Source organism: Arvicola amphibius, chromosome 1 (genome assembly GCF_903992535.2).
Source record: "Arvicola amphibius chromosome 1, mArvAmp1.2, whole genome shotgun sequence".
NCBI lineage: Eukaryota > Metazoa > Chordata > Mammalia > Rodentia > Cricetidae > Arvicola > Arvicola amphibius.
The window spans coordinates 154,381,753-154,406,812 of NC_052047.1; the positions used below are offsets into that span (position 1 = coordinate 154,381,753).

The 25,060-nt window shown below is 43.2% G+C and overlaps 1 protein-coding gene and 1 non-coding gene across 2 annotated transcripts in view; both read left to right on the forward strand.

Moving 5' to 3' along the window:
- LOC119815310 (oxysterol binding protein) overlaps window positions 1-13,304 on the forward strand; it is a 30,050-nt gene extending 16,746 nt beyond the window's left edge. Inside the window, exons 8-14 of the mRNA XM_038331448.1 lie at window positions 2,103-2,348; window positions 2,587-2,707; window positions 7,458-7,561; window positions 8,425-8,520; window positions 9,665-9,846; window positions 10,697-10,917; window positions 11,001-13,304. Coding sequence (XP_038187376.1) covers window positions 2,103-2,348; window positions 2,587-2,707; window positions 7,458-7,561; window positions 8,425-8,520; window positions 9,665-9,846; window positions 10,697-10,917; window positions 11,001-11,143 — 1,113 coding nt within the window. The 3' untranslated portion in view covers window positions 11,144-13,304. The remainder of the gene's footprint in view (window positions 1-2,102; window positions 2,349-2,586; window positions 2,708-7,457; window positions 7,562-8,424; window positions 8,521-9,664; window positions 9,847-10,696; window positions 10,918-11,000) is intronic.
- Window positions 13,305-21,840: 8,536 nt separating this feature from the next.
- On the forward strand, window positions 21,841-21,913 carry Trnaf-gaa. The gene has a single exon. It is a non-coding gene; the product is annotated as a tRNA-Phe (tRNA).
- Window positions 21,914-25,060: the final 3,147 nt, after the last annotated feature.

Consider the following 25,060-nt stretch of genomic DNA (forward strand, 5'->3'; position numbering starts at 1 on the left):
CTCATGGCTGGCTGGTCTTGCTAATCTCTGGTTGTCTTTTGTGGCTAACTAACTCTCATTAGCAGTGAGTAATGTCCTTGCTTCCTTCTCCTTAAAATACTCAAACTCACTTGTTTGCGTTTGGCCTCTGAGTGGAGCATTGATTAGAAGGTGGGTTATATGCAGATGGAGAGTAGTGACAGACTAGCGGTGTGTGGACTCTGGTCCAGGTTCTCTCTGTGTCTGTGCCCAGTACACAGCTTTTCATGATTTTCCTCTGAATATGTGAAACATTTTCTTCATTCTGCCTGAATTGTTGTCACTAAGATTCTGCTGCATTAAGGATTCGGGCCTTACTGTTACCCGTTGGACACTGTGCCACATTCAGGCATTTTCTATAGTGCGGGCTTATTACATATGTTTGTGGGTGTGTGCATGTGAGTTCAAGTGGCTGGAGGACAGAGTCATCTGATTGCCTGGAGCGGGAGTTAAAGGTGCTTGTGAGCCAGCTGATATGCATGCTACTAATGGAAGTCCAGTCCTCTGGAGGAGCAGCAAGTGCTGTTAATCATTGAGCCTTTGCTGGGCGGTGGCCATGCACTCGGGAGGCAGAGGCAGGTGGATCTCTGAGTTGGAGGCTAATCTGATTACAGAGTTCCAGGACAGGACAGGCTCCATAGCTACTGGGAAACCCTGTCTCAAAAAACAAAAACAAAAACAAAAACAAAAAACAAAAAACAAAAAAAAAAAAAAAAAAGAAATCACTGAGCCATCTTTCTATTTCCTTCTCTCTCACTCTTTAAATTATTTATATTTTGTGTGGGCTGTGCATGGGGGGCAGAAGAGAACCTCACCTAGCAATGTCATACTGAGATGGTCTCTCACTGGGCTTGAAGCTCCCCATTTCAGCTAGGCTGAACAGCCACTGAACTCTTGGGAGGTGTCAGTCTCTACATGTGGGCTTCCCCTATCCCCAGTGCTGGAGTTACAAGCTCATGCAGCCATGATGCCTGGCTTTTTTTTTTAAATGTAGGTAGTAGTAGGTAGTAGAGATTTGAACTCAGGTCCTCATGCTGGCAGAGTAAGAGCTCCTACCCGCTATGGTCAGCCCCTAAAGCAAATTATTCTTCTTTGTTTGTTTTTGTTTTTTGATAAATGGGTCCGTGTTATGTAGTTCTGGCTGTTCTGGAACTCTTTATGTAGGCCAGGCTGGCCTCAGGCTCAGGATCCACCTATTGTCTTTTCTTTCACGCACAAGGCTGGTTAAAAGGCATGTGCCACCATGCCTGGTCTTTCAACAAATTTTAAATTAGCAAAATTATTTAAAATTTCAGAGTTACCTTAGAAATTAACTTATTTTCTCGATGGAGAAGCAGTGTGAGCAGTGTCTGTTGTTCACTTCTCCACCATGTGGGAAGCACAGGCTTGGCACACACGGCACTCAGATAATACTGTGTAATGGATAGGCGCACATTTCCCCTAGCAGAAATGCTTCCTCATTCCCTGCACCCTCGCCACGCTCTTGCATCATCTAACGATTGACTGCTATAGGTTAGCTGTCAGATTTGAAGAGTGAGAGCATGCTTGCTTCCTCTCCACTCCAGCAGCAGCAGTCCATGTCTAGAGCACTGTCCAGCCTCAGAAGTCAGCTCCTGACCAAGCCTCAGCCAGCATCTAGTCCAGGGGAGAAGCTGACTTCGACAGTGCAATCATTTCTGCGGTCAGGACACTCCTGTACTTTTATAATCTTGTCTTCCCTCTGCTTCTCCCCCAGTGCTCCATATCTAACTTACTCTCTAGGTACACTTCTGAAATTTTTTTTTCCTTTAATCACTCAATTCCCTCATTTACTGTCTGATGGGGTCTCCTGTGGTCAGTAACTTATGGCTGTTGTCGAGTCTGCAGTGCTGCCTAGAAGCAGCATGATTTCCATCTCAGGGCAGTGATTCCTGCCACTCCCTGACACAGATGTTAACAGAGGAGAGTGGGTCACCTGGAGTCTAATCGGAGAGCTACAACTTCTTCTGTCTTCCTGTTGCTTTATCACCACAGCATCTCAGCATCTCCAGCTGTCTCCTGTGAATGGCAGGGGAAAGGCTTTACATCTGTTCTCTTCCTTACAGGTGAACTTTAATGAGCCCTTGTCCATGCTTCAGCGCCTTACTGAAGATCTGGAATACCATGAGCTATTAGACCGAGCTGCAAAATGTGAGAACTCTCTAGAACAGCTCTGCTATGTTGCAGCCTTCACCGTTTCCTCCTATTCCACTACTGTCTTCCGAACCAGCAAGCCATTCAACCCTCTCCTTGGGGAGACCTTCGAGCTGGACCGACTGGAGGAGAACGGATACCGATCCCTCTGTGAGCAGGTGAAGAGCCCAGACTGTGACACCTTTCCTTTCTGTGACTGGGTGGGCTCGGAGAAGCCAGGCTCAGGCAGCCCAGTCTGTCGTCTTATTCATTAGGATTCAACACACTAGGCCTGTCGTTCACCGCTGTTGTGGATGTAAAAATATAAAGGGAGACTCTTGAGTGTTTATTGCCAATTAATGAGCCATGTCTTTCTCTTCCCCAGTCTTTTCTTAATTCAAACCTAATTTCTTCAAGGTGAGTCATCATCCCCCTGCTGCTGCACACCATGCTGAATCCAAAAATGGCTGGACATTGCGTCAGGAAATCAAAATCACCAGCAAGTTTCGAGGCAAATACCTCTCCATTATGCCCCTCGGTAAGGCCACCATGTTTATTCCGGTGAAAGGTGTTCTGGCATGATGGAGGAGGCTACTGTTTCAGGCATCAAGAGATGGGAACTCTGATTCAGGCACCAGCATCACTAGCTAGTTATCATTTAACTTCCCACCTTTCAAATAAGTAAGGAGGCCATCCTGCCATGTCTTTGCCTCTTTAGTTCATTTACTTTTTGTCTCTAAGAACTACTTTAGAATATGGATTCTAGCATGCCTGTAAGACATTATTTCAATGGTGTTTCCCCATTACTCTAGTTCTGTCTGTACATAGAACAGTTAGGATTATGAGATTACGTTTCTTGGCTAGTCTCTCTCTCTCACAGTCTTTCTTCCTCTGCTTGATGGATTAGGTGTCATTTATGTAATGATTGAGTCCTGGATAAAATGAAACTTTATTTTATTGGATTACAAGCTATTTTTTGTGGTGTTGGGATCAAAAAGATGAAGCCTGGGAGTAGGAGTCCTGACCTGTAGAGTTGGAAGCACACCAGAACTTTACAGCTGCTGCCATTCCTCATTCCGCTTTGATTTTCTTGTGCGTGCCCGCACGTGTGTGTGTGTGTGTGAGAGAGAGAGAGAGAGAGAGAGAGAGAGAGAGAGAGAGAGAGAGAGAGAGAGAGAGAGAGAGAGAGAGAGAGGTCTTTTAAGGTTTATTTTTTGGGGGGGGGCATGGTGGTACATGCTTTTGATCCCAAAAAGGAGGCAGAACCAGGTGAATCTCTCTGAGCTCAAGGCCAGTTTGGTCTACAAAGCAAGTTCTAGGTAAACCAGGGCTATTTCACAGAGAAACCCTGTTAAGATTTATTTTTGCTAGTTTTAATGTGTGCGTGTGTCTGTATGTGTGTATGTGAGTTTGCATGTGAGTGTGTACATTTGTGTTCAGTGTAGTTCCCACAGAAGCCGGAATCATCAGATTTCCTGGACTGATGTTACAGTTGTGTACCACCAGATGTTTGTACCTTGGGTCCTCTGCAAGAACATTAACCACAGAGCCATTTCTCCACCCCCTGCAAAGTGTACTTTTATACTTCATAATCTTATCACATAATTTTATTTTGTTTACTTATACAGATATTTTATAAGCAAAAGTTATATACTGTCTTTAATATATAGCTGGATTTACTGGTCTTAGTTTCTTTTTTTGTTTGTTTTGTTTTTTAAGACAAGGTTTCTCTGTGTAACAGTTTTGGCTGTCCTGGAGCTCACTTTGTAGACCAGGATCGAATTCACTGAGACCCGGCTGCCTCTGCCTCCCGAGTGTTGGGAGTTTTATATGTGGTCTGGATTCCCTTATCAAAAAAAAAATTGGATTTACAAACCAGGCAGTGGTGGCGCATGCTTTTAATCCCAGCACTCAGAAGGTGCATGCAGATTTCTGAATTCAAGACCATCCTGTTTTACACAAAGAAATCCTGTATCAAAGAAAAGAAAAGAAAAACAAACAAAAAAATAGGATTTACAGATGTTTTCTTCCATTTGTAAGTTGCCGTTTTACTCCTTTGTATTGCCCTTTGATGTACAAAATTTTTACTTTTCAAAAAAGACCATTTTCTCTATTTTCTTTTTGTGTTTGTTTTTGTTGTTACTTATACTTTTGGTGTCACATCCCAAATGTCATTACTGCTGGGTGATGGTGGCACTTACCTTACCTCCCAGCACTAGGGAGGCAGAGGCAGAAGTTCTGAGTTCCAGACAGCAAGGTCTACATAGAGAAACTCTGTCTTGAAAAACCAAAGAAGTAGAAAAAAAAGTCATTACTAAACTAACGTCTTGAAACTTTTGCCTTCAATTTCGAGTTCCTTTATTTCCCCACTCCAGCCTACCCCACTCACCACCCAAGACAGGGTTTCTCTGTGTAGTCCTGACTGTCTTGGAACTTACTCTGTAGACCAGGCTGGCCTTTAACTCAGAGATTTACTTGCCTCTGCCTCCTGACTGCTGGGATTAAAGGGTTAGGGCACCACTGCCTGACCTCTTTTGAGTTTTATATAGTTTGAGGTGTAATATTTGACATTTGGAAAAAAAATTTATGCCGGGCGGTGGTGGCGCACGCCTTTAATCCCAGCACTCGGGAGGCAGAGGCAGATCTCTGAGTTCGAGACCAGTCTGGTCTACAAGAGCTAGTTCCAGGACAGGCTCTAGAAACTACAGGGAAACCCTGTCTCAAAAAACCAAAAAAAAAAAAAAAAAAAATTATGTTTGGGATTAATGTTTGTGTATACTATTTTGAAAAGGTCCAGCTTCATTTTGCATGTAAATAAAAGACTGTCCTTTTCCTATATAATGATCTTGGCACCCTTGTCAGAAATCATTTGAGAGTATATGTAAGGTCTTATTTGTGGGCTTTTTTATCATAACCTGTTTTTCTTTATGCCAGTACTACATTATTTTGCTTAGTATGCATTTGTTTGTGATTTTTTTTGTTTTGTTTTGTTTTTTATTTTCGTTTGGTTTGGTTTTTTTGAGTCAGGGATTCTCTATGTAACAGTCCTGGCTGTCCTGAAACTCACTCTGTAGACCAGGCTGGCCTTGAACTCTGAAATCCACCTGCCTCTGCCTCCTGAGTGCTATGATTAAAGGCGTGCGCCACCGCTGCCCAGTTTACTATGGTTTTGTAATAAGCTTGAAATCAGAAAATGTGAATCTTCCAGCTTTGTTCATTTTCAAAATTGTTTTAGCTGATTAAATTCCCTTGTAATTCAATGTAAATTCTTGTTTCTTTAAAATATCTTTTATTATGTATATATATATATGTATATCTATGTATGTGTATGCCTCGAGTGTTCAGATGCCTCTGGAGACCAGAAGGCAGTTGTGAGAACCTGACATGAGTGCTGGAAACAGAACTCAGGTCCTTTGCAAGAACAGCAAGTGCTCTTAATTACACACAAACACACACACACACACACACACACACAAATACACACACACACATACACACACACACACATACACACATACACACACACACACACACACACATACACACACACACACACACAAATACACACACACATACACACACACACACACACACACACACACACACACATATTTTGAGTTCTCAGATACCTCTGCTCCTGCTACAGATTTTAATTTAGTATCATTTGGAAAGCTATACCTGCTAAGTACTTGTTACATTACAAGCACCTTGGTGAGCAAATAAAATATTTATTGCTGACCGGGATGTGGTTTCCCAAGTCTATAGATGATAATACCGGCCAAAAGAAGTTAAAATATTTATTATAAGTGCAGTTCTGACATTTAACTACCCACAGTATTTACAGACCCAGTACATTAAGAGCATAGTCCCCAAGATTGTCCTTGCTTCTGATATAAGCCACAAATTTTGGTGTGAAAAGTTTCCCATACTTTGGACCAACCAGCTATAAATTTATGGGATACCCAAGTTCCCTCAGGTGTGACCACCGAAAAAAAATTTCTAGATTTATTTCTTTTATGTGTGTGTGTTGCCTGCACATGTGTTTGTATACTATGTGTGTGCCTGAACATGTGTTTGTGTACTATGTGTGTGCCTGCACATGTGTTTGTGTACTGTGTGTGTGCCTGGTGCCCTTAGAGTTCAGAAGAGAATGTCAGACAGATCCTCTAGAACTAGAGTTATGGATGGCTGTAAGTCATTATGTAGCTTTTGGGAACCAAACTGTGTCCTCTGCAAAGGCAAAAGTGCTCTTAACTACTGAGCCATCTCTCCAGCGTCACTAGTTTTGAAAACTTACTGGAATGACTTGTGGAACTCAGGAAAGTGGCATACATATAGTGATGTCATTCTGTCTACAAATCAGGGTTAGTTGAATGAAAGAGACTTGGAAGCTGAAGCAAGGAGGGTTCTGCACACAGCACTTCTATGACCTTCCCCAAAGGAATCAGGATGTGTTATTCTTGAATTTTGGACTCCAGAGGGTGTTTTGGTTTGGGGCAGGGTTCATAATGTGAACTTAATTAATTGAAATCTGTAAGATTTAATTCAACATATGTCATTCCTTCTTGAAGGTTAGTAAGTATGATGATAATGGGTTACTCAAAGCCCAACTTGGGCCACACACGGTTGACTTTCTGACCTGCCTTGCTCTCATCCTGAGTTATTTCATTAATATTAGCTGTCAGTGATCCACTGACTTACCTCAGCAGCATAAAGCATCAAACCCACCTAAGATAATTTCTCTTGAGAAATTACAGCAGTCAGAAGATTCTCCTAGTACCATAGCAAACCTAGACAAATTATTACGTAGCATAGGGTTGCATAGCTAGTGAGTACAAACCAGGACCAAGTCCAGTTCCAGTTCTGAAGCTCTCCTCTCTCCGTTTCTCCACTCTGAATGTTAAGAAGGTCCCCCACTAATCACTAATCCTGACTGCCCATACTTCTTCCTTTGACAGTGTTTGTTTTTCCCCCATGATGGGACACATTTGCCTTTTTTTTCTGTAAATTTTGAAATTTGTATTATAAAATACAACTCCCTAGCTAAAATGCATCAATTGTCGTTATCTGACATCACTTAATCATTTTATTCCTATACTTAAAATCAAATAAGCAAAAGTAAACCAGTACAACATTTAAGAAAGTTATGCTTTCCTTTCTTTTTCTTTCCTTCCTTCCTTCCTTGCTGTTTTCTTTTTAAAGTAAGAAATGTTAAAAGAAAATTAATCTTATTTCTAGTGTGCATGGTGATGTTTTTCTGATACCTGGCTGTATACTTTTGCTTCTAGGTACCATCCATTGTATTTTCCATGCAACTGGGCACCATTACACTTGGAAAAAAGTTACCACAACAGTACACAACATTATTGTGGGCAAGTTGTGGATAGATCAGGTGAGCAAAGGTACCAAAGTGTCTCTGAACTTCAGAGTACCTCTTCAGGGAATCTTTGTTGTATTTAGAATCCAGTAGCTAGTCCCAGACTGTTTTTACTGGATCTCTGAAAGGATATTCTCTCAGGCAGTAGTCCTACCTCCGTAAAATTCTATCTACAAATTATATATGAATGACCAAATTATACATTCCATCAGTGACTCGTAGGACTCTGTTGAGCAATATAAAGGAATGCAAGACAAAGTTACATAGCCCCAGCTCTTAATGCATTTGCAGTGTCCTAGACACTAGTGTTACAAAGTCAGAGAAGGCCCTGCAGGAATTAGTGTGTCGTTGAAGAAATATGGCATGTGTAGGCTGCAAGTATAATAGAATTGCCTAATACAGGAGACATGCTAAGAGTCTGTCTAGTTAAGTGTTAGCTTTGGAGTAAGACTGTTGTAGCTTGGCCAGAAAAGAGGCTATATTATCTTCTGAGGAGGGTTTATGGTAGATGTGGAATTAAGCTGAGTTTCTGAGGGCTAGAAAGGAGTGAAAAAAATCAAACAAATCGAGTCTATAGGAAGATCTGTAGAATTTTGAAATTGTAATTTGTGTTAAGTAAAGGAATTCTAGAAGAGTCCTAGTGAGGGACTTATTCAAAAGGGTAGATTACTACTTGTGCATTTCAGTATGTGTACTGAAGGTCAAGTCATGTTACCAACATGTGACACACATAAACAGTTTGACCTTAATTCCAACCTGAAATACGATGATTACAGAGGGTTTCCACAGTGCCCCAGGTCTTTAAACAAGGGAGCGCTCACATGTAAAATTCATGTCAGTCTTCATAAAACTAACCCATGATTCTTTTCTCTTTATAGTCTGGTGAGATTGACATCGTAAATCACAAGACAGGAGACAAGTGTAATCTTAAATTTGTTCCTTATAGCTACTTCTCTCGGGATGTAGCAAGAAAGGTAAGAGAGGTTGAAATGTGAGTATTTTTCATTTAGTGTGTATCCCTTAGAAGGGCTGGCGAGAGTGCATTTGTAGTGAGGTGGGTAGAAAGACATGTGTCCTATATATGGATGTCAGAAAAGTAGACATAAAGAAGATGTAGAGAAGCTAGGTGGTGGTGGCTCACACCTTTAATCCCAGCACTTGGGAGGCAGAGGCAGGCGGATCTCTGTGAGTTCAAGGCCAGCCTGGTCCACAAGCGCTCGTTCCAGGATGGGCTCCGAAAACTACAGAGAAACCCTGTCTCGAACACCCCCCCCCCAAAAAAAAGATCAAAAGGGACCAAATGCATTATTGAACCACTTTCTTCTGAACAACAAAGATGAAGTAAAAAATAACAAATTGAGGGTCTGGAGAGAGAGGTGCTCAGTGGTTAGGAGCACTTACTGTTTTTCCAGAGGACTTGAGTAATTCCCAGCACCCATATCAGGTAGTGCACAAATTTATAATTTCAGCTCCAGGGGATCTGACACCTTCAGATCTCAAAATGCACCTGTATACATGTGGCTTTCACACACACACACACACACACACACACACACACACACACCCCTAAATAAAAATAAGCTTATTTTAAAAATAAAGACAAGCACAAAACAAAAGACAGTACAAGACAGCACAGTCATAGAGTGCTTGTGGAGCATGGAGGAGAGTAAGACGGTGCAGACAGAACCACTGTGACTCGCAGAGGAGAGGTGTCCGCTACTGCCGCAGATCCCGAGTGTCACGTGGGAATGAAGACTGGCCAGGAGGGTGGTGCATGCCTTTAATCCCAGCACTTGGGAAGCAGAAGACAGCCTGGTCTACAGAGTGAGTTCCAGGACAGCCAGGATTACACAAAGAAACTGTGTTTAAAAAAATGGGGGGAAAATGAAGACTAGTTGAGGATTCAAATGGATTTGTGGATCTGTGTAATTTCTAGAGGAACTCTGTCAGTCAGGTACTTTTCCTTCTTACATCCTTACTTCAGAAATTCCTTTGTAATAAGAATTCATGGCTGTGTTTCAAACAATTTAAATATCAGCAACAAGAATACTTGGCTAACTCCATAATGTTATAATAATTGGATTTAGCTAGGACTTACCCTAAGACTTTTTCTTGTAGGTGACAGGAGAAGTGACAGATCCATCAGGAAAAGTTCACTTTGCCCTCCTGGGGACATGGGATGAGAAAATGGATTGTTTCAAAGTTCAGCCAGCCTCTGGGGAAAATGGGGGTGATGGTCGACAGAGAGGCCATGAAGCAGAAGAAAGTAGGGTTATGCTGTGGAAAAGGAATCCTTTACCGTGAGTATCGCATGCAAGCCTCCTGGGGGCTTTGCCTATAACTCTGGGGCAGAGTTCTCAGGTGTTCTGCCTGCTTTCTTTGTGATTGTCTGTGGCACTGTCCAGGGAGATCAGAACCTGTGCAGAGATTACTAGAGATTGTACACATGATAGGAGTTGAAGCATGCTTTCTTCCAAGAATCTACCTCACCAAACATATACCAAATTGTAGTTCTTCTTTCTTAAGGTCCACTCAAAACAATCTCTTTATAATTTAGTGTTTTGTTTTTGAGACAATGTCTCATGTAGTCCAGGCTGGTCTCACTGTATAGCTCAGGCTCTTTGAAGTCCTGATATGATCCCCTGCCTCCCAAGAGCTGGGTCACAGGCTTTCACCACCATGCCCTGCATTCTCACTGCAATTCAGAGCAACCAGGGAAGAAAGGTGCTTTCTGCCTGCTAACAGTTTCCCCACAGAGCCCAGGAGCTAACACACAGAGCTTTGGAGACAAATGCAGGCTGTTTGTCTCTTGTTATCATCATATATTATGTCTACAGAAATAGCCAGATCATCCCAGAAAGAGGTCTGGAGGGAAGCAAAGGAAATAGAAATGAGTCAGTTTTGAAGATTTTATTCTTCCTGATAATATAGATAATTCTGAGTGCAGATGCTGCAGTAACTATTGAATGAAGTAATGCTTGGGAAGGGTAGGAGCGGTATAGTTTGGCTTTCTTATTTGGAGTTACCTGATAAGAGTTTGGAGTTTTTCCATGTGTGGGACACTTAGATACAGGCAGTGTTCCAAGCTGTTGCTCCTTGGATTGAATTGAGGCTCTAGAGCTGCCTTTCCTTTGTCTTGTTTGTTCTTAGGAAGAATGCAGAAAACATGTACTACTTCTCAGAGCTCGCCCTCACTCTCAATGCCTGGGAAGGTGGCACTGCACCCACAGACAGCCGGTTGAGGCCTGACCAGAGACTGATGGAAAATGGGCGCTGGGATGAAGCAAATGCTGAGAAGCAGCGCCTAGAGGAAAAACAGAGACTCTCCAGAAAAAAGAGAGAAGCAGAAGCTGTGAAAGCCACAGAAGATGGTAACAACCCTGTCCCCTGCTCTGATTTCTTGTGCATGGCAAGTGCCAGCTCTAAACTTGCTTTTCATTTTCTTCCCTTTTAGGCACACCATATGACCCCTATAAGGCACTGTGGTTTGAGCGGAAGAAGGACCCTGTCACCAAGGAGCTAACCCATATTTATAGGGGTGAATACTGGGAATGTAAGGAAAAGCAGGACTGGGGTTCTTGCCCAGACATTTTCTGAAGTGGCTATAACTCAAAGGAAGAGGGTCGATCGGAGAAGACGGCAGAGGATGTGCAGGAAGGCTGGCAGTTGGGACTCTTACCAAGTGCTTTCCTCAAATTTGTCTGTCTTAACCAATCACTTTTTCCAAATCAATCACCAGAAGCAGACACCCATGGTGGTGATTGGCTGGTTGCCTTAGCTGATTGACGCTGAAATCGACGTAGTAGATACTCATGTTTGTAAGGGGGGAGCGGTTTAGTGGCTGAAAGTTAGTGTTACTCTACATCTGTAAAGGCAAGTAAATGTCCGTGGTCTTCTCCCTCTGACCCAATATAAGATGACGTCATTCACCCTTCCCTTGTAGTGTCCTGCTCAGCGAAGATCTGCATAAGATTGTGATTCATGAGCATTTTGGTGCTGTTCAGAGCAAGAACTGATTTTAAAGTTCTGTAAAAAGAAACACATTAAGACTTAATTGGCAGAGGCATCTTGCACATGTCTCATGTTAGGAAGTGTGCTCACACATGGGCTTGGTTTAATGTAGCGGCGTGTGTAAATAACTAAGGTTTGGGAGCATCTGCAGGAGAGATTGTTCTCCAGGGCTGGAATATTGAGTTCTTGGAGATTTTGTCTTCACTTGCATACAACACCCCTCTGCTGTTTTCTTCTACTTTGACAACAACCAGAGGCCTCTTTTGGTAGTTGATAAGAGGGCCACACTATTTTTATGAAGGGGTTTTATGGTCTTCCTCAGGTGGAGAACCTCTGAGAACACAGGCAGGGTGGAAGAAGACTGCTAGCCATTTGTACCTTCCCAGCCCCTCCTCATCCCGTCTTTCATTGCCTTTCTGGCGTTTCTCCTGGCACAGTACCAGTTTGGGTTTGTGCCACACTCTGGAGCTAAACATTGCCTGACCCATTCTGTACACTTCAGAATTTGAGAGAAGTTTCTCTGCAACAAACGTTTTCATCATCTTGAAAGTCCCATGGAATGGAACCACCTCTGGAATAATGTGTTAAATCATCTGTATATTATGTGTGTGTGTGTGTGTGTGTGTGTGTGTGTGTTTGTATACGTGTAGAGAAAAATCTAATTTTTTTGTTTGTTTTCCTCTTTCCCATGAAGAATCTTGGTGTTTTTTGTTTTTTTGTTTTGTTTTGTTTTTTTGTTTTTTGTTTTTTACCTGTCTCCCTGGGACTCTCTTGGACATGTATTAATATGGGCTGATGCTCCTCTGCTTTCCACCTTTGAGGGGCACTGCAACCCCAAACATGTGGCGCTTACTGAACAAAGATGAGGAGGAGGGTTCGTGCCATGGTGATCCACTGCTGCCTCAGCTCTGCTTCCCTGACCACCTGGCTCTTGGAAAGGAAGTCCTAGTCTTTTTCCTGCCTCAGTTTCCTTCCTTAGGAGTATGGGTAGAAAGTCAGAAAGGTGATTTCCACCTTCCTTATGTCCCAGCCAGCTCAGGCTAAATCCCAAAAGAGTTTTCTTCCAAGGATGTGAGCTAAGAGCCCTTGTGCCCTTTGGGAACTGCCTGCCGGGCCCTGGCTTGCTTCCTTTATTTTTTTCTGTATTAATTTTAGTTTCCTGTTCAGAAACATAACCCTTGTGCAACCCACCCTTGGTTGAGGGTCATAAATTGAGGTGCCTTCCTTATGTACTTTTTGTTAATATTTTTGGTTTTGTTCCTTAACTATTGAGCCTCAGCCATTGTGGGTCCGTGGGGAAAATACCATTCCAGAGGAAGCTATCCCTTCAGGAAATTGGATTTTACTGGGTAAATTAGTATTTTTAGTCATCCCCTGCATCCATGTTCTCCCTCCCTAGGTCAAATATGATCAAAGATTGAGCACTGGGGAGTTTCCTCCTAAGAAGGCTTTTCCCAGCACAAGGGGTTACTCCAGGGAGGCCCATAAGATGGGTACCATCTCTGGAGCCTTTGGGTAGAATGGAAATTTCCCAAGGAACCTTGTTGCTTTAGCCCCTTTCCTCTATATCTGCACTACATTTCTAGCTTGATTCCCAGATCCCTGCTCACGGAAGAGGCCTAGAAGTCCTGAAGATGGAATAAAGTCACATGAAAGCAAAACAAGAAAATATATTTTCAGTTTTTTTGCCTTATTGCTTTTTTTCAAAAAAAAAAACCTACTAAATTAAATAATTTTTAAAAAGCTATATTGTCTGATTTGCTTCTACTCCTACTAGGTAGGAAATAGTGGTGAACAGAGGGAGACCTGACCAGTGGTGACGTGTTCTGTTTGGAAATGGTATGTGAATGAGTGAGGGGTGTGTGTGTGTGTGTGTGTGTGTGTGTGTGTGAGTGATATGTGTGCATTTCTGGTGACCACAGAAGCCAGAAGAATGTGTGGAAAGGTTGTGGACCACCATGTAGGGTGTGGGAACCAAACTGAGGGCCTCTTGCAAGGATCATCTCTCAAGTTCTTAGATTTCAATTCTTCAGTCCAGGCTCATGAACAGAACAGCCTTAACACCTTGCAGTGTGACCTTTGCCACTGTCTTAGCATAGGAAAACATAACTAATATTTTTGATTCTGGGCCTTCTCAGAAATGTAGGGATGAGGCTATAGCTTAGTGGGAGAGGGCTTACCTAGCATGGTCCTGCCTGGCCTGAATGTAATCCCAGTCCTACCTGGGGGCAGGGGGATCTAGTAAAAGTTGAATTCTCAAAATTCTTAGCTTTTTGCTGTATGGGTTCAAATCCAGCCTTTGGGACCATAAGCAGTTGTACTTTGTTTTAAAGACCTTCAAAATGAAGGGGCACACCTGTCTTCCAGCAGTCAGGAGGATGGGGCTGATTTCCTGAGCCCAGGAACTCGTTTCAAACAAAAGGCCAGGAATGCTGGTGTAGGCAGTCATATGGGAGACAGGAAGATTGCAAACTCCAGACCAACCAGAGACATAGGTCCTGCCTCAAAAGCAAAAAGACCTTTTACAAGCAATGACAACATTTTACTTTTTCCTTTGCAAAATCCAGGCTCTGGAAGAGGACAGGCATAGTGGGATATGGGCCTAGAAAGCCATGTCAGAGAATGCAGCAAAGCATCCGGGCCATGAGGAGCCCTGAGTCTAGAGTACTGAGAGCTAAGAGGAACTCATTCCTTGGCCACATAACTTTTAAGAGTTAGGATTGTTCTGATGGTGGATTAAGAAAAAAAAAAAAAAAAGGACCCAGAAAACAGAAAACTAAATTTGTTCAGGCACACAGAGCTGATTGGTTAGTCAGGGTTGGAATTCAGAGCTGGGAGTGGCTATGACCTCTCAGCTACCCTTTGCCTAGGGGATAACTGGCTTGGAAATGGTTCGACTCTCCTCGAGACCTCTTCGGCCTGTGTCACAGGCTGCTGCTGAAGTGCTCGGCTGTCTGCGCAGGCTCATAGGGCTAGTGCCATTTCTTTTAAGGCCCTGCCTTAAGGAACATCCTAGAAATTCAGCCTCCAGGACTCTGGATTTTTCAGATTCATGTCAACAAAACTAGCTGTGTTGTCAGCAATTGTGTTTGTAACAGGTTCTTAGAGAAGCCACTTAACCTGTTCAGTTTTCCTGATTACTATTACAAGATTGAAGGTTAAATTGCTGTAAAGTTTTGTTATTTTGTTTTCTGGCATGGTGAAAACCACTGCAGTGGTTACGAAGTATAACAATCCTGTGCCGAGATCTAGAGCACCGTTACATAATTTAATTCCAACATTAGGGGCAATCAAACAGCCACAGCGTGTAACGATCCCTCTTTGGTCTACCAATGTGATGGCATATGGATCTGAGGGTCATAGTCTATCCAACATGATTCAACATTATGGCTCAGCAAAAATTAAAACCATTACACTCACGGACCTTTAAAGTCCCCCAAATTTAGGGGAATACAGACTTTCATCACAGAGATGGTTCACCATGCTGTTTTAGGCAAGTAAGAATGACTTCGGTGTTTATCATATTAGTCGTCCCCAGCCTTCATTTCTACACAGTTGAAAAGCAGCAGAGGAAATCCATCCTGTGGGAAAAGAAGAGATGACGCTGAGGAGAAAGACAGCCACTGTTCCCCACCCCCACATTAAAGGACTTGGGAGCGAGTGCTGGGGGACTCTCAGGCTATGGAACTGCTAAGTAGCGATAATGAGAGGACTAGAGAAAAACTTCCACCAGAACACTGCTGAACTCTACTCCAATATCCCGGAGTTCTCCCACGAGGACCAAGTACTGTGCCAAGGTCAAGGTCCTCACTCCCTTACTAACCAGATCTCAAAGGAGGCTCATTCCTACAGCCAATAGTAGAGAAAGCAGCCTCGACACGATGACCGAGGCACTTCTCTTCCCTTGTTTATAAAAAGTCATTGCATTCACATACTCATACACACAAAGTCCTACAGACTTCTTCAACCCATACGCATCAAGAATTTCCTCTACAGGGTCAGTAAAATAAATTCTTAAAAAGCGGTACAGAAAATCTTTGGATTTTGTTCAGTAAAGATGTATATACTTCAGCCAATTGGTGGTGGCGCATGCTTTTAATCCCAGCACTCGGGAGGCAGAGACAGGTGGATCTCTATGAGTTTGTGACCAGCCTAGTCTACAAGAGCTAGTTCCAGGACAGGCTCCAAAGCTATAGAGAAACCCTGTCTCAGAAAAAAAAAGTACATTTTTATGAACATCTAAATTCCTAAATTCAGAACTTCCAGGTATGGTGGTACACACTTGCAAATCCTAGCCATTGGACATGGAGGGAGGAGGATAGCTCAAGTACATTCTTAACAACATGAGACCCCATCAAATAAGTAAATAATGAAGTACACTACTCATCCTCACTCTTCCTTACACACTGGAACTGTCTGGAGCCTTGTGTGGTTTCGGGTGCACCTATCATAACCGTAGTCCCACTACCCTTTAAACTGCTCTGGTTCCTTGTCCCTTGAGGAAAGGAGCTGAGTGGCCAAACGAGGGGCCTTTAAAGCGGAGACCCTAAAGAGCTCGGGGTCTGTGGGTGTCGTTCTAGAGTGCCACTGGGTATATCAAGACCTGGGGTTTGATCCCTGCACCATGGTCAATTACTCAGAATCTCCCATAGATAACCTGTAGAGGTCATGGCCTCTGAGTTTGACCAGGTGATTTGAGAGGTTACTAAAAACAAGTTCATTTTAGGAGATGGCTAGGAATGTTCTCAGCCATTCATTCACTCACCCTCATTCTCTGTACGTTTACCCCAGTCCGTTATCTAACCGATTGGGAATACAAATAACAAAAAAGAGATTAGGTAAACAGCCAATTGCAACCAAGTCTGGCCAATGGTACGAGGAACTGTAGCCTGTAGGGAGGTAGGAGAAAGTGGATCGAGGCCTGTCAGAGAAGGCTTCTAGAACTAGAACTTGAGCCGTGAGTTGCAAAGTTAAGTAGGCATTAGGGAAAGGGTTGTGTAAATGTGTTGCATAGACAAAGAGGAAGAGCAAGAGCAAGGTCCAAACAAGCTCACTGGCATTGATTATGTGTGTTGTTAGTTTACCGTCAAGAAATTTGCTAGCCTTGGGGGCTCTTTGCTCAGCTCACTAGCCAGCTTCCATTCCCGGGAATGTTTTTTTTTTTTTTTTTTTTCCTTTTCTAATAAGCTGTCTCTGTTTCTATACTTTGTCTAGCTTTTGTTTTGCTTTTGTTTGTTTTTTTTCCAGACAAAGTTTCTTTGTTTAACAGCCCTAGCTGTCCCAGAACTCCACTTGGTAGACCTGGCTGGCCTCAAACTCACTGTGATCTACTTGCCTCTGCCTTCTGAGTGCTGGAATTAGAGACCGTGCTATCACCTCCTGTTTGTTTGCTTTTTGAGAAAGGGTTTCCTTGTGTAGCCCTGACTATCCTGGAGCTCTCTATGTGACCTCAAACTCACAGATATCCTTCTGCTTCTGCCTCCTGAGTGCTGGGACTAAAGGCGTATGCCACCACACCCTGCCTTCCAGGCCTAACTTTCCCCTTTACCTCTCCTTGTATTCTCACCTAAGTTGTACTGTTTTTCTCTTAAACTCTAGTGAAATTGTCCTCAAGTTAAAAAAAAAAAAAAGAAAAAAGAAAAAAAAAAGAAAAAAAAAGAACACTAAACAAGGCACTGGAGAAGGTTATGCCCTCCTGGCCCAAAATGCTTCATGCACTGTTAGAAGAAGCCTTGGCTTTCTTTATCTTTGTTGTTGTTGTTGTTGTTGTTGTTGTTTCAAGACGGGGTTTCTCTGTAGCTTTGGAGTCTGCCCTGGCTTGTAGACCAGGCTGGTCTTGAACTCACAAAGATCCGCCTGCCTCTGCCTCCCAAGTGCTGGGATTAAAGGTGTGCGCCACCACCGCCCAGCGATTTTGTTTTTTAACTAATGAAAAGCAGGATATTGAGTTGCAGGTAGAAACCCTGTTTATGACTAAGACCAGTTAAGAGGCTGGAGAGGAATTCTAAGTGGGTGCACAGCCTGTGGAATGGCGGGCGACTAGAGAGTCAAGGGGGTAAGGGTTTGCAGTTCTTTGACCTGGGAAACTTAGATGGAAGATCAGGTATCCTGGCTAGTCTTGTCAACTTGACCCAAACTAGGGTTATCCGAAAGGAGGGAACCTCAGTTGAGAAAATGCCTCCATTTGGTCCAGTTGTAAGGCATTTTCTTAATTAGTGATTGATAGGGTACGGCCCAGCCCATGGTGGGTGGTGCCATCCCTGGGCTGGTGGTCCTGGGTTCTATAAGAAAGCAGGTTGAGCAAGTCATGAGGAGCAAGTCAGTAAGCAGTACTCCTCCATCAGCTCCTGCCTCCAGGTTCCTTCCCTGTTTGAGTTCCTGTCCAACTTCCTTCAGTGGTAGAGTACAGTGTTGAAGAATAAGCCAGATAAACATTTTCCTCCTCAATTTGCTTTGGTCATGATGTCTCATCCCAGGGATAGAAACCCCAGCTGAGACAGATGCTAATATGAATTTCGGGACTAGAGAAATGGCTCCACGGTTATGAGCCTGCACTGCTCTAGCAGAGGACTTGAATTCTATCCCTAGTTCATCCCTGCCTAGACTCCAGCTCAGTGAATCTGATGTTCTCTGACCTCTAGAGGCACCGGTCCCAGCATGGACACACCCACACTGAGCTATAAACATGTATACATAAAAAAAATTTATGACATGGCAACTCACACCTTTAATCTTAGCACTAGGAAGGCAAACATAGGAAGATCAGAAATTCAAGGTCATCCTTGACTATACAGTGAGTTTAAAGCCAGCCTGGTCTATATAGAATGAGTTCCAGGCCAGTGGGAACTCCAAAATAAAATAAAAGAAAGAAAGTGGGACTGGAGAGGTGGCTTAGCAGTTAAGAACACTTGCTGCTCTTCCAGGGAACCTGGGTTCTGTTCCCAACACCTACATGGCATCTCATGGCTGCCTGTAACTCCAGCTCTGGCAGATCTGGAACCCTCATACAGACATACATAGAGGCAAAGAACCAATGCACAGAAGAGAAAAATCTGAAAAAAGGGAAGGACTTTGAAAGAGAAACAGTTCGTTTTGGGGTATGCTTTGTTGGAGGTATCTGTGGAGATATAAGGTCTACTGTGGCCTAGACTAGCCTCCAATTTTCTACATAGCCCTGGTTACCTTCACTATATAGCCAAGGATAACCCTGAGTTCCTGATCTTTCCTCCTCTACCTTCCAAATGCTAGGATTACAGATAGGCATGTACCCTGGTGACGTGGTTGGAGAAATAATTTTAAATATGGTTCTTCTATGCAATCTAAGAACTGAGAAAGGGAGACTAAGAAAAACCAAACCACAGATTAAATCATTTGGCCAATTCTAAAATCAAACAAGTGATATATATATATATATATATATATATATATATATATTCTACAGAGATTTGGATTCAACTGAGGAATTGGGTGGGTTAGGCTAATATATATGTAATTATTGTGCTATATAATATTATATCTAAAATATGACTATGAAGGAATTCGTTTGCTCTGAATGCTAGATAATCACTTGGCCAGTGATTTAAGTCACCTTTGGTCTTGCATAGTCAAGTCTATATGGCTGATAGTGGCTCTCCATTGCCATACACTTAATTACCATAAGCCAGGCCTGTTTATGAACACAGTCCTGGAGGTGAGGAGTCACACCATAGAGCTGGATTCTTTGTTTAGGGTCTCATGAGACAGAAAGAAGCTGTGGTTGAGCTCTTGTCTGGAAGCGCGTCAGGGAAGATCCTTCCTGGTGTCCTTGAGTTTCTTGTTGTAGCAAAGAACCATCCTCCTTGTTGATTGTCAGCTGTAGCCATGTTTATCACCACATAAATGAGAGCCAGTCTCATCCCAGGGCCTATCTGCATTCCTTACCAGGTGGACTCCAGCTTCAAGCAAGGGAAATTTACACCCTTCTTGCTTGCTTAACTTGAGTCTCTTCTGTGTGTGGCTGAAGGACCCTGTCTTGGGCAAACACCCTGTTGCTATGGCAGACACCCTGTTACTACGACAAACACCAGAGAGAAACAGTAAGGCAAAGAAGGGTTTCTTTTACTCCATGATTTCAGTCCATGGGTCCCTGGTTCCTTGGCTTTGGGCCAGATGCAAGCCAGACCATCATTGCTAAAGGAATACGATGGAACAAGGTAACCAGGAAAACAGGAAGGACCAGGGCTAAGAAATGCCCCTTATCCCCTACCCCAAGAGATCCACTTCTTCCACCTAGGCACAACTTCCATAACTTCCCACTACCTAACGACCCATTTCAATATTGAATCTTTCAATTGCTTAAACCAGTGATTAGGTCAAAGTCCCCACGATTTCATCCCTTCTAGAAACAGCCTCATGGACTTCCTCAGAAGGGTGCTTACTAACCCTGTAGGCATCTTTCAATGGAAGCAATCTGACCATCAAGATAAGCATCACAGAACCCTCTATGACTAATAGGTAATCACATATTTTAGAGTCAGATGTGCTGTGTAGGCTAACGTAACCATAATAGGCAAACTCTATCGTATTAATGGTCCCATTGATTATGTAGTTTGCTTTGCTGGTCGTGTGGTATTTGGAGGGTTGGTAAGGTGGGGATTATTTTGGATTTTTCCCTACTACAACTACCTAGAAAAATCAAAATGGAGATGTTTACACAAGACTGCTGGGTCTGCAAAAACCTTGACATCTGTTGAGGCGTGGCAGCCCCCAGACCTCAGGTGTGCTCTTCTCTTACTCTCTTGAAGAAGGCAGTCTAGGCAGGCAATGGTGGCGCACGCCTTTAATCCCAGCACTCGTGAAGCAGAGGCAGGCGGATCTCTGTGAGTTCCAGACCAGCCTGGTCTACAGAGCTAGTTCCAGGACAGGCTCCAAAGCCACAGAGAAACCCTGTCTCGAAAAACCAAAAAAAAAAAAAAAAAAAAAAGAAAAAAGGCAATCTGGAATCACTCTCTAATTTGTCTTTGCAAACCCTAAACGAAGGTAATCTTTTCTTCTGAAGTTACAATAAACCCGTGTTCCCCTTCTTTCTTTTCTTCTGAAGTTACAATAAACCCGTGTTCCCCTTCTTTCTTTTCTTCTGAAGTTACAATAAACCCGTGTTCCCCTTCTTATGATGAATTTAGTATGAAACACTGGATTATCTAACTAGCCTTATGGTACTTTTAAATTAAATGCATGCAAGGGAAGTACAGCTATGAAATGTGTGTCCGGTGGGATAGAATCAGCCTATCAGGGATATCATTAATCCATAGCTGATTCTTAGAGTTTGAAAGGGGCCAGAGCCAAGTCAATTTCTCGACTATCTATAACTGCTGTTGAGGTAACATGGAAAGTCTATATCATGTGAAGAGCTTGCAAATGTCGAGGGTGTGTGTGTGATCACTAGGAATCAAACTCAGGGTAGCTCATATTCTCGGCCTTGCCATCTTTTCCCAGTATTTTGTAAGTATTTCTGACATTCAAATTGATGGCATCTATAAAAGCAAAACTCTTGTTAATCCCCCTGATCGAGAATAAGACCACTACCACAATTTAAAGCCAAATTTGAAGCAAGTTTTAATTAAATACTGACCAAGTGGATGGACTCTGGTCAGGTTCATGGAAAATGGCTCAGAATCACAGTTGACAGCAGTTTAAGAAGGAAAACCCATAATTCATCGCATTTTTCATCAGGGGTAAGCGTACATTCTGATATACCTCTACCCACACCCAACTAATGGCAAGCGTTTTTGTTTCATGAGCTGGTGGTGTGTCCATCCAGTCAATGCTATGCCTTACTAATGCACACAATTGTAACTATCATGAATTTCAAACTCAAGAATTCATGAACTAAATTGGGGCTGTAGCTCAGTGTTAGAGCACCACCTAGCATGCATGAAGCTCTAGTTGAAACCTCATTAAAGTATTCTTTGAATTTAACAAAAAAAAAATCATTAAGCAGACGGATCTCTGAGTTTGAGGTGAGCCTGGCACCAAGAGTGAGCTTGAAGACAACCAGAGCTCCACAGAGAAATCCTGTCTCAAAACAAGATCACAAGTATTTTTAATACAGAGAAGCAAATTGCAGGATAATTAAAAAAAAAAAAATCACTTGAGCTGTAATCCTTCCCAGGTAGTCCTTGCATCATTGCCTTTGTGAGGCTTGTGAATACCTAGCTAACTTTAGCTAAACTTACCTGCTTTAGTACTATGAGACAGTATTTTCTCATTATAATTATACAGGTTAAAAGGACTTCCCAGCCATAGCCGAAATAGCTCAGTTGGGAGAGCGTTAGACTGAAGATCTAAAGGTCCCTGGTTCGATCCCGGGTTTCGGCAGTGATTTTATACGGCCTCACTGAGCTATCTCTTACTCTATCAAGTGTTCCTGTGTTCGTTTTCGTGTAGTTTAGAGTTAGTGTGCCCTGACTTGTACTCTTCCCTTCTCGGAAGAGTGTGGCACACGGCATTTGGCCAGCTGGGATAACAATAACCAAAACCCGCTGACAGATGGTGGATCTAGTACGGGGAATGAAGGGATCCTTTTCCGGTTCAGGTCACACTAGCGTTATCAGGTCAAATACAGCACACCTAAATAAGTGTGAATTTCGGAGACATAACCCTTTAGAATAATCGTTGTCCCAAATTTTGCACGGAAAATACAAGTGTCGTCGTTTCCGTGGAATTCCTGTATAACTGAATGCATTATATTTTCTTCTGCTACATTGAAAACTTCTATTATACAGCCTCCTGCTCTCCGACTTCATCTTGTACCCAGACCTCAAGCCCTCAAGATGAACTGAGTTTAAGAGGGAGAACTAGCTGAGCCTCACTGCTTCACAGCTTTTACAAGTATATCTGCATCTTTGTCCTGATTGGGTCACACCGCCACTCCCACCCTTCCTTTCCCTCCCCACAGACTCCATACCTGCCCAGGCCTCTAGAGGCTGGCACAGTTCTGAACTGCGGTGGGAAACAGGAGTTTCTGAAGGCTTTGGATTGGATTTTAATACGAAACAACAAACAAACCCATGACGTGCTAGGGTGATGAGTCAGCCGCTGGAGAAGGCAATGCAGCAAAGCTCAGAGGAGTCAATAGAGCTTTCTATATGGACAGGTGCCAGGCTGAGCCAGGCGCAGAAACCACTGAGATTCAAGCCTCACATTCTAAGGAGATACTCTATGGTAAAACCAGCAACTACAACAACAAACCCCGCAACTTTCTGCAAACCGACTCTTGCTCTCTTGTTAATCGCTAAGAGGCTAGATGATGCGGGGCTTCATCCAGCACATGAGTCGGTTCTTGAGAGGAAGGATGTGCTTTGGTCAGAGACTTGAAACTCCAGGGATGACCAAACACTGGAACAAACCAAAATGATCATCTAATAAACTGCGCAGTTCAAACTTGGAAAGATGGGTGTCACGTGGGCTATGAGTAGTTTTAGGTGTTGAATTGGACAACAGTGCCTGGTTATTTGGTTTATTTGGTTAAATACCAATCTGGATGATATTATTGTGGTGTGCGTGCATGTGTGCGTGCGTGTGTGCGTGTGCAGGTAAAGATGATTGTGGTCGAACCTCATGATCTGAATTCATTCCCCAGGATCCCCTTGATGGAAGGAGAAAAGTGATCCCTGAAAACAGTCCTCTGGCTTTCCCACAGGCACTGTGGTATGTGGGTTTGCCTCCCCCCATACATAAATAAATGTAACTTAAAAGATGCTGTAAGCAACATGCAAATCAGCAGACCTTGAGCAAGGTTAATCACTCTCCATATTGTAGTTTGCTCCGTGCAGTCATTTGAAACCCTTAAGAGCAAAAGTGAACTTCTAATGAGAAAGGAATTCTAAAAACTCGGACATAAAATGCCTGCCTGCCTGAATCTCTGGCTGGCTGCCCGTTGTGTTTGTTTGGAATTGAGATTGCTCCATCCCATCAAAGCTCTCACAGATAATAAACCTGTCAGGCTGCCCTATAGATTTTTTTCTTTTTCATTTTTTTGGTTTTTCGAGTCAGGATTTACTCTTTAGCTTTGGAACCTGTCCTGGAACTAGCTCTTGTAGACCAGGCTGGCCTTGAACTCACAGAGATCCGCCTGCCTCTGCCTCCCAAGTGTACCACCACTGCCCAGCATTTTTTTTTTAAATTTTTGGGAATAGCGTATATACATGCAATGAAATATAATAGTATCTATCCCCGCTTCCTCCCTCCAACTCCATTCATAGCCCTCCAGCACACCCCTCTCAACTTCTCACTTATTTCTTTTTTTCTTTATGTCTTTTTCTTTTCCCCTTAGTCTGGTGGGTTATGTGGATGGGTGTGGGAAACCTCACAGTGGTCACATTCTCAGTGAGGTTCGATTTTCCCTCCTCCAGCAACTATCCACTGCCAATAACTCCAGTATGGAGTGGGGCCTGGAGATCATCTGTCTATGAAGGGATTTGGGCTGGCTTGATTTTGTGCAGGCCTTGAGTAGGTAGCTGCAGCGCATTCCTGAGTTTGATAGCCAGGTCAGGTTTAAAGATAGCCACAGTATGCCTCCTTGTCCCATGGCGCTTACATTCTTTCTGTCTCCTGTTTTGCAAGGTTCCCTAAGCATTTGTGATGGTGGGGTTGATGTAGATGTCCTGTTTGTTTAGCTGAGCAGTCACAGTTTCTTTCTTTCTTTCTTTCTTTTTTTCTTTCTTTCTTTCTTTTTTTTTTTTTTTTTTTTTTTGGTTTTTTTTCGAGACAGGGTTTCCCTGTAGTTTCTAGAGTAGTCACAGTTTCTTATTCTCAGCTCTGTGACCAAGTTGCAAAAGACGCCTCCTTGACCAAGGCTGAGCAGAGCCCCGGTCTGTCAGCACCAGGAGTTAGGGCAACTGAGGAAGTTTGGGCCCTAACAGATATTTGAACTTAAAGCTCCCACAAGGATTTGTATTACGTTCTTCAAAATATCTGTCTCTTTTATTTTCATCTCTGACTCTAACTGTAGCCATTCAGTTCTGTTTCTCCAGAGCAACCTGACAGCTTGCTTCAGCATCTCTTATACACAGGTAAGGGGGAGGCTGGGCTCTTTAATAAAAATGGGAATCATACACTTTTGCCCTGTCTAGGTTTCTAATTCGTCCCCCTCCCGGGGGGTGGGGGTGGAGAGAGAACACCTGTGAGAAGCACTTGGGACCCAAACAAGAAGGGTAGAGAGGACAGCTGAGTCACCTCACTCAACTTGCAAGGCATAGTTCAGATGCCTTTATCCACCCACTCTGCTTGATGATGCTTTGCCAGCTGGTTACAGGGGCCACCCCAGAGAAGATGGCACTCCAGTGTGTGCTAGGGAGGAGACCATACCATGCCAAAGCTTGCCACTTTGGCGCAAAGTTTGAGTCCTAGAAAGTTAAGAAGACAATACAATGGAAAACTCTACCTTTTCTCTAATCGTATGTCAGCAGGACACCCGTGCACAAATGGTTTCCCTCCTCCCCTCTATCTTGAAGGACAAAGATT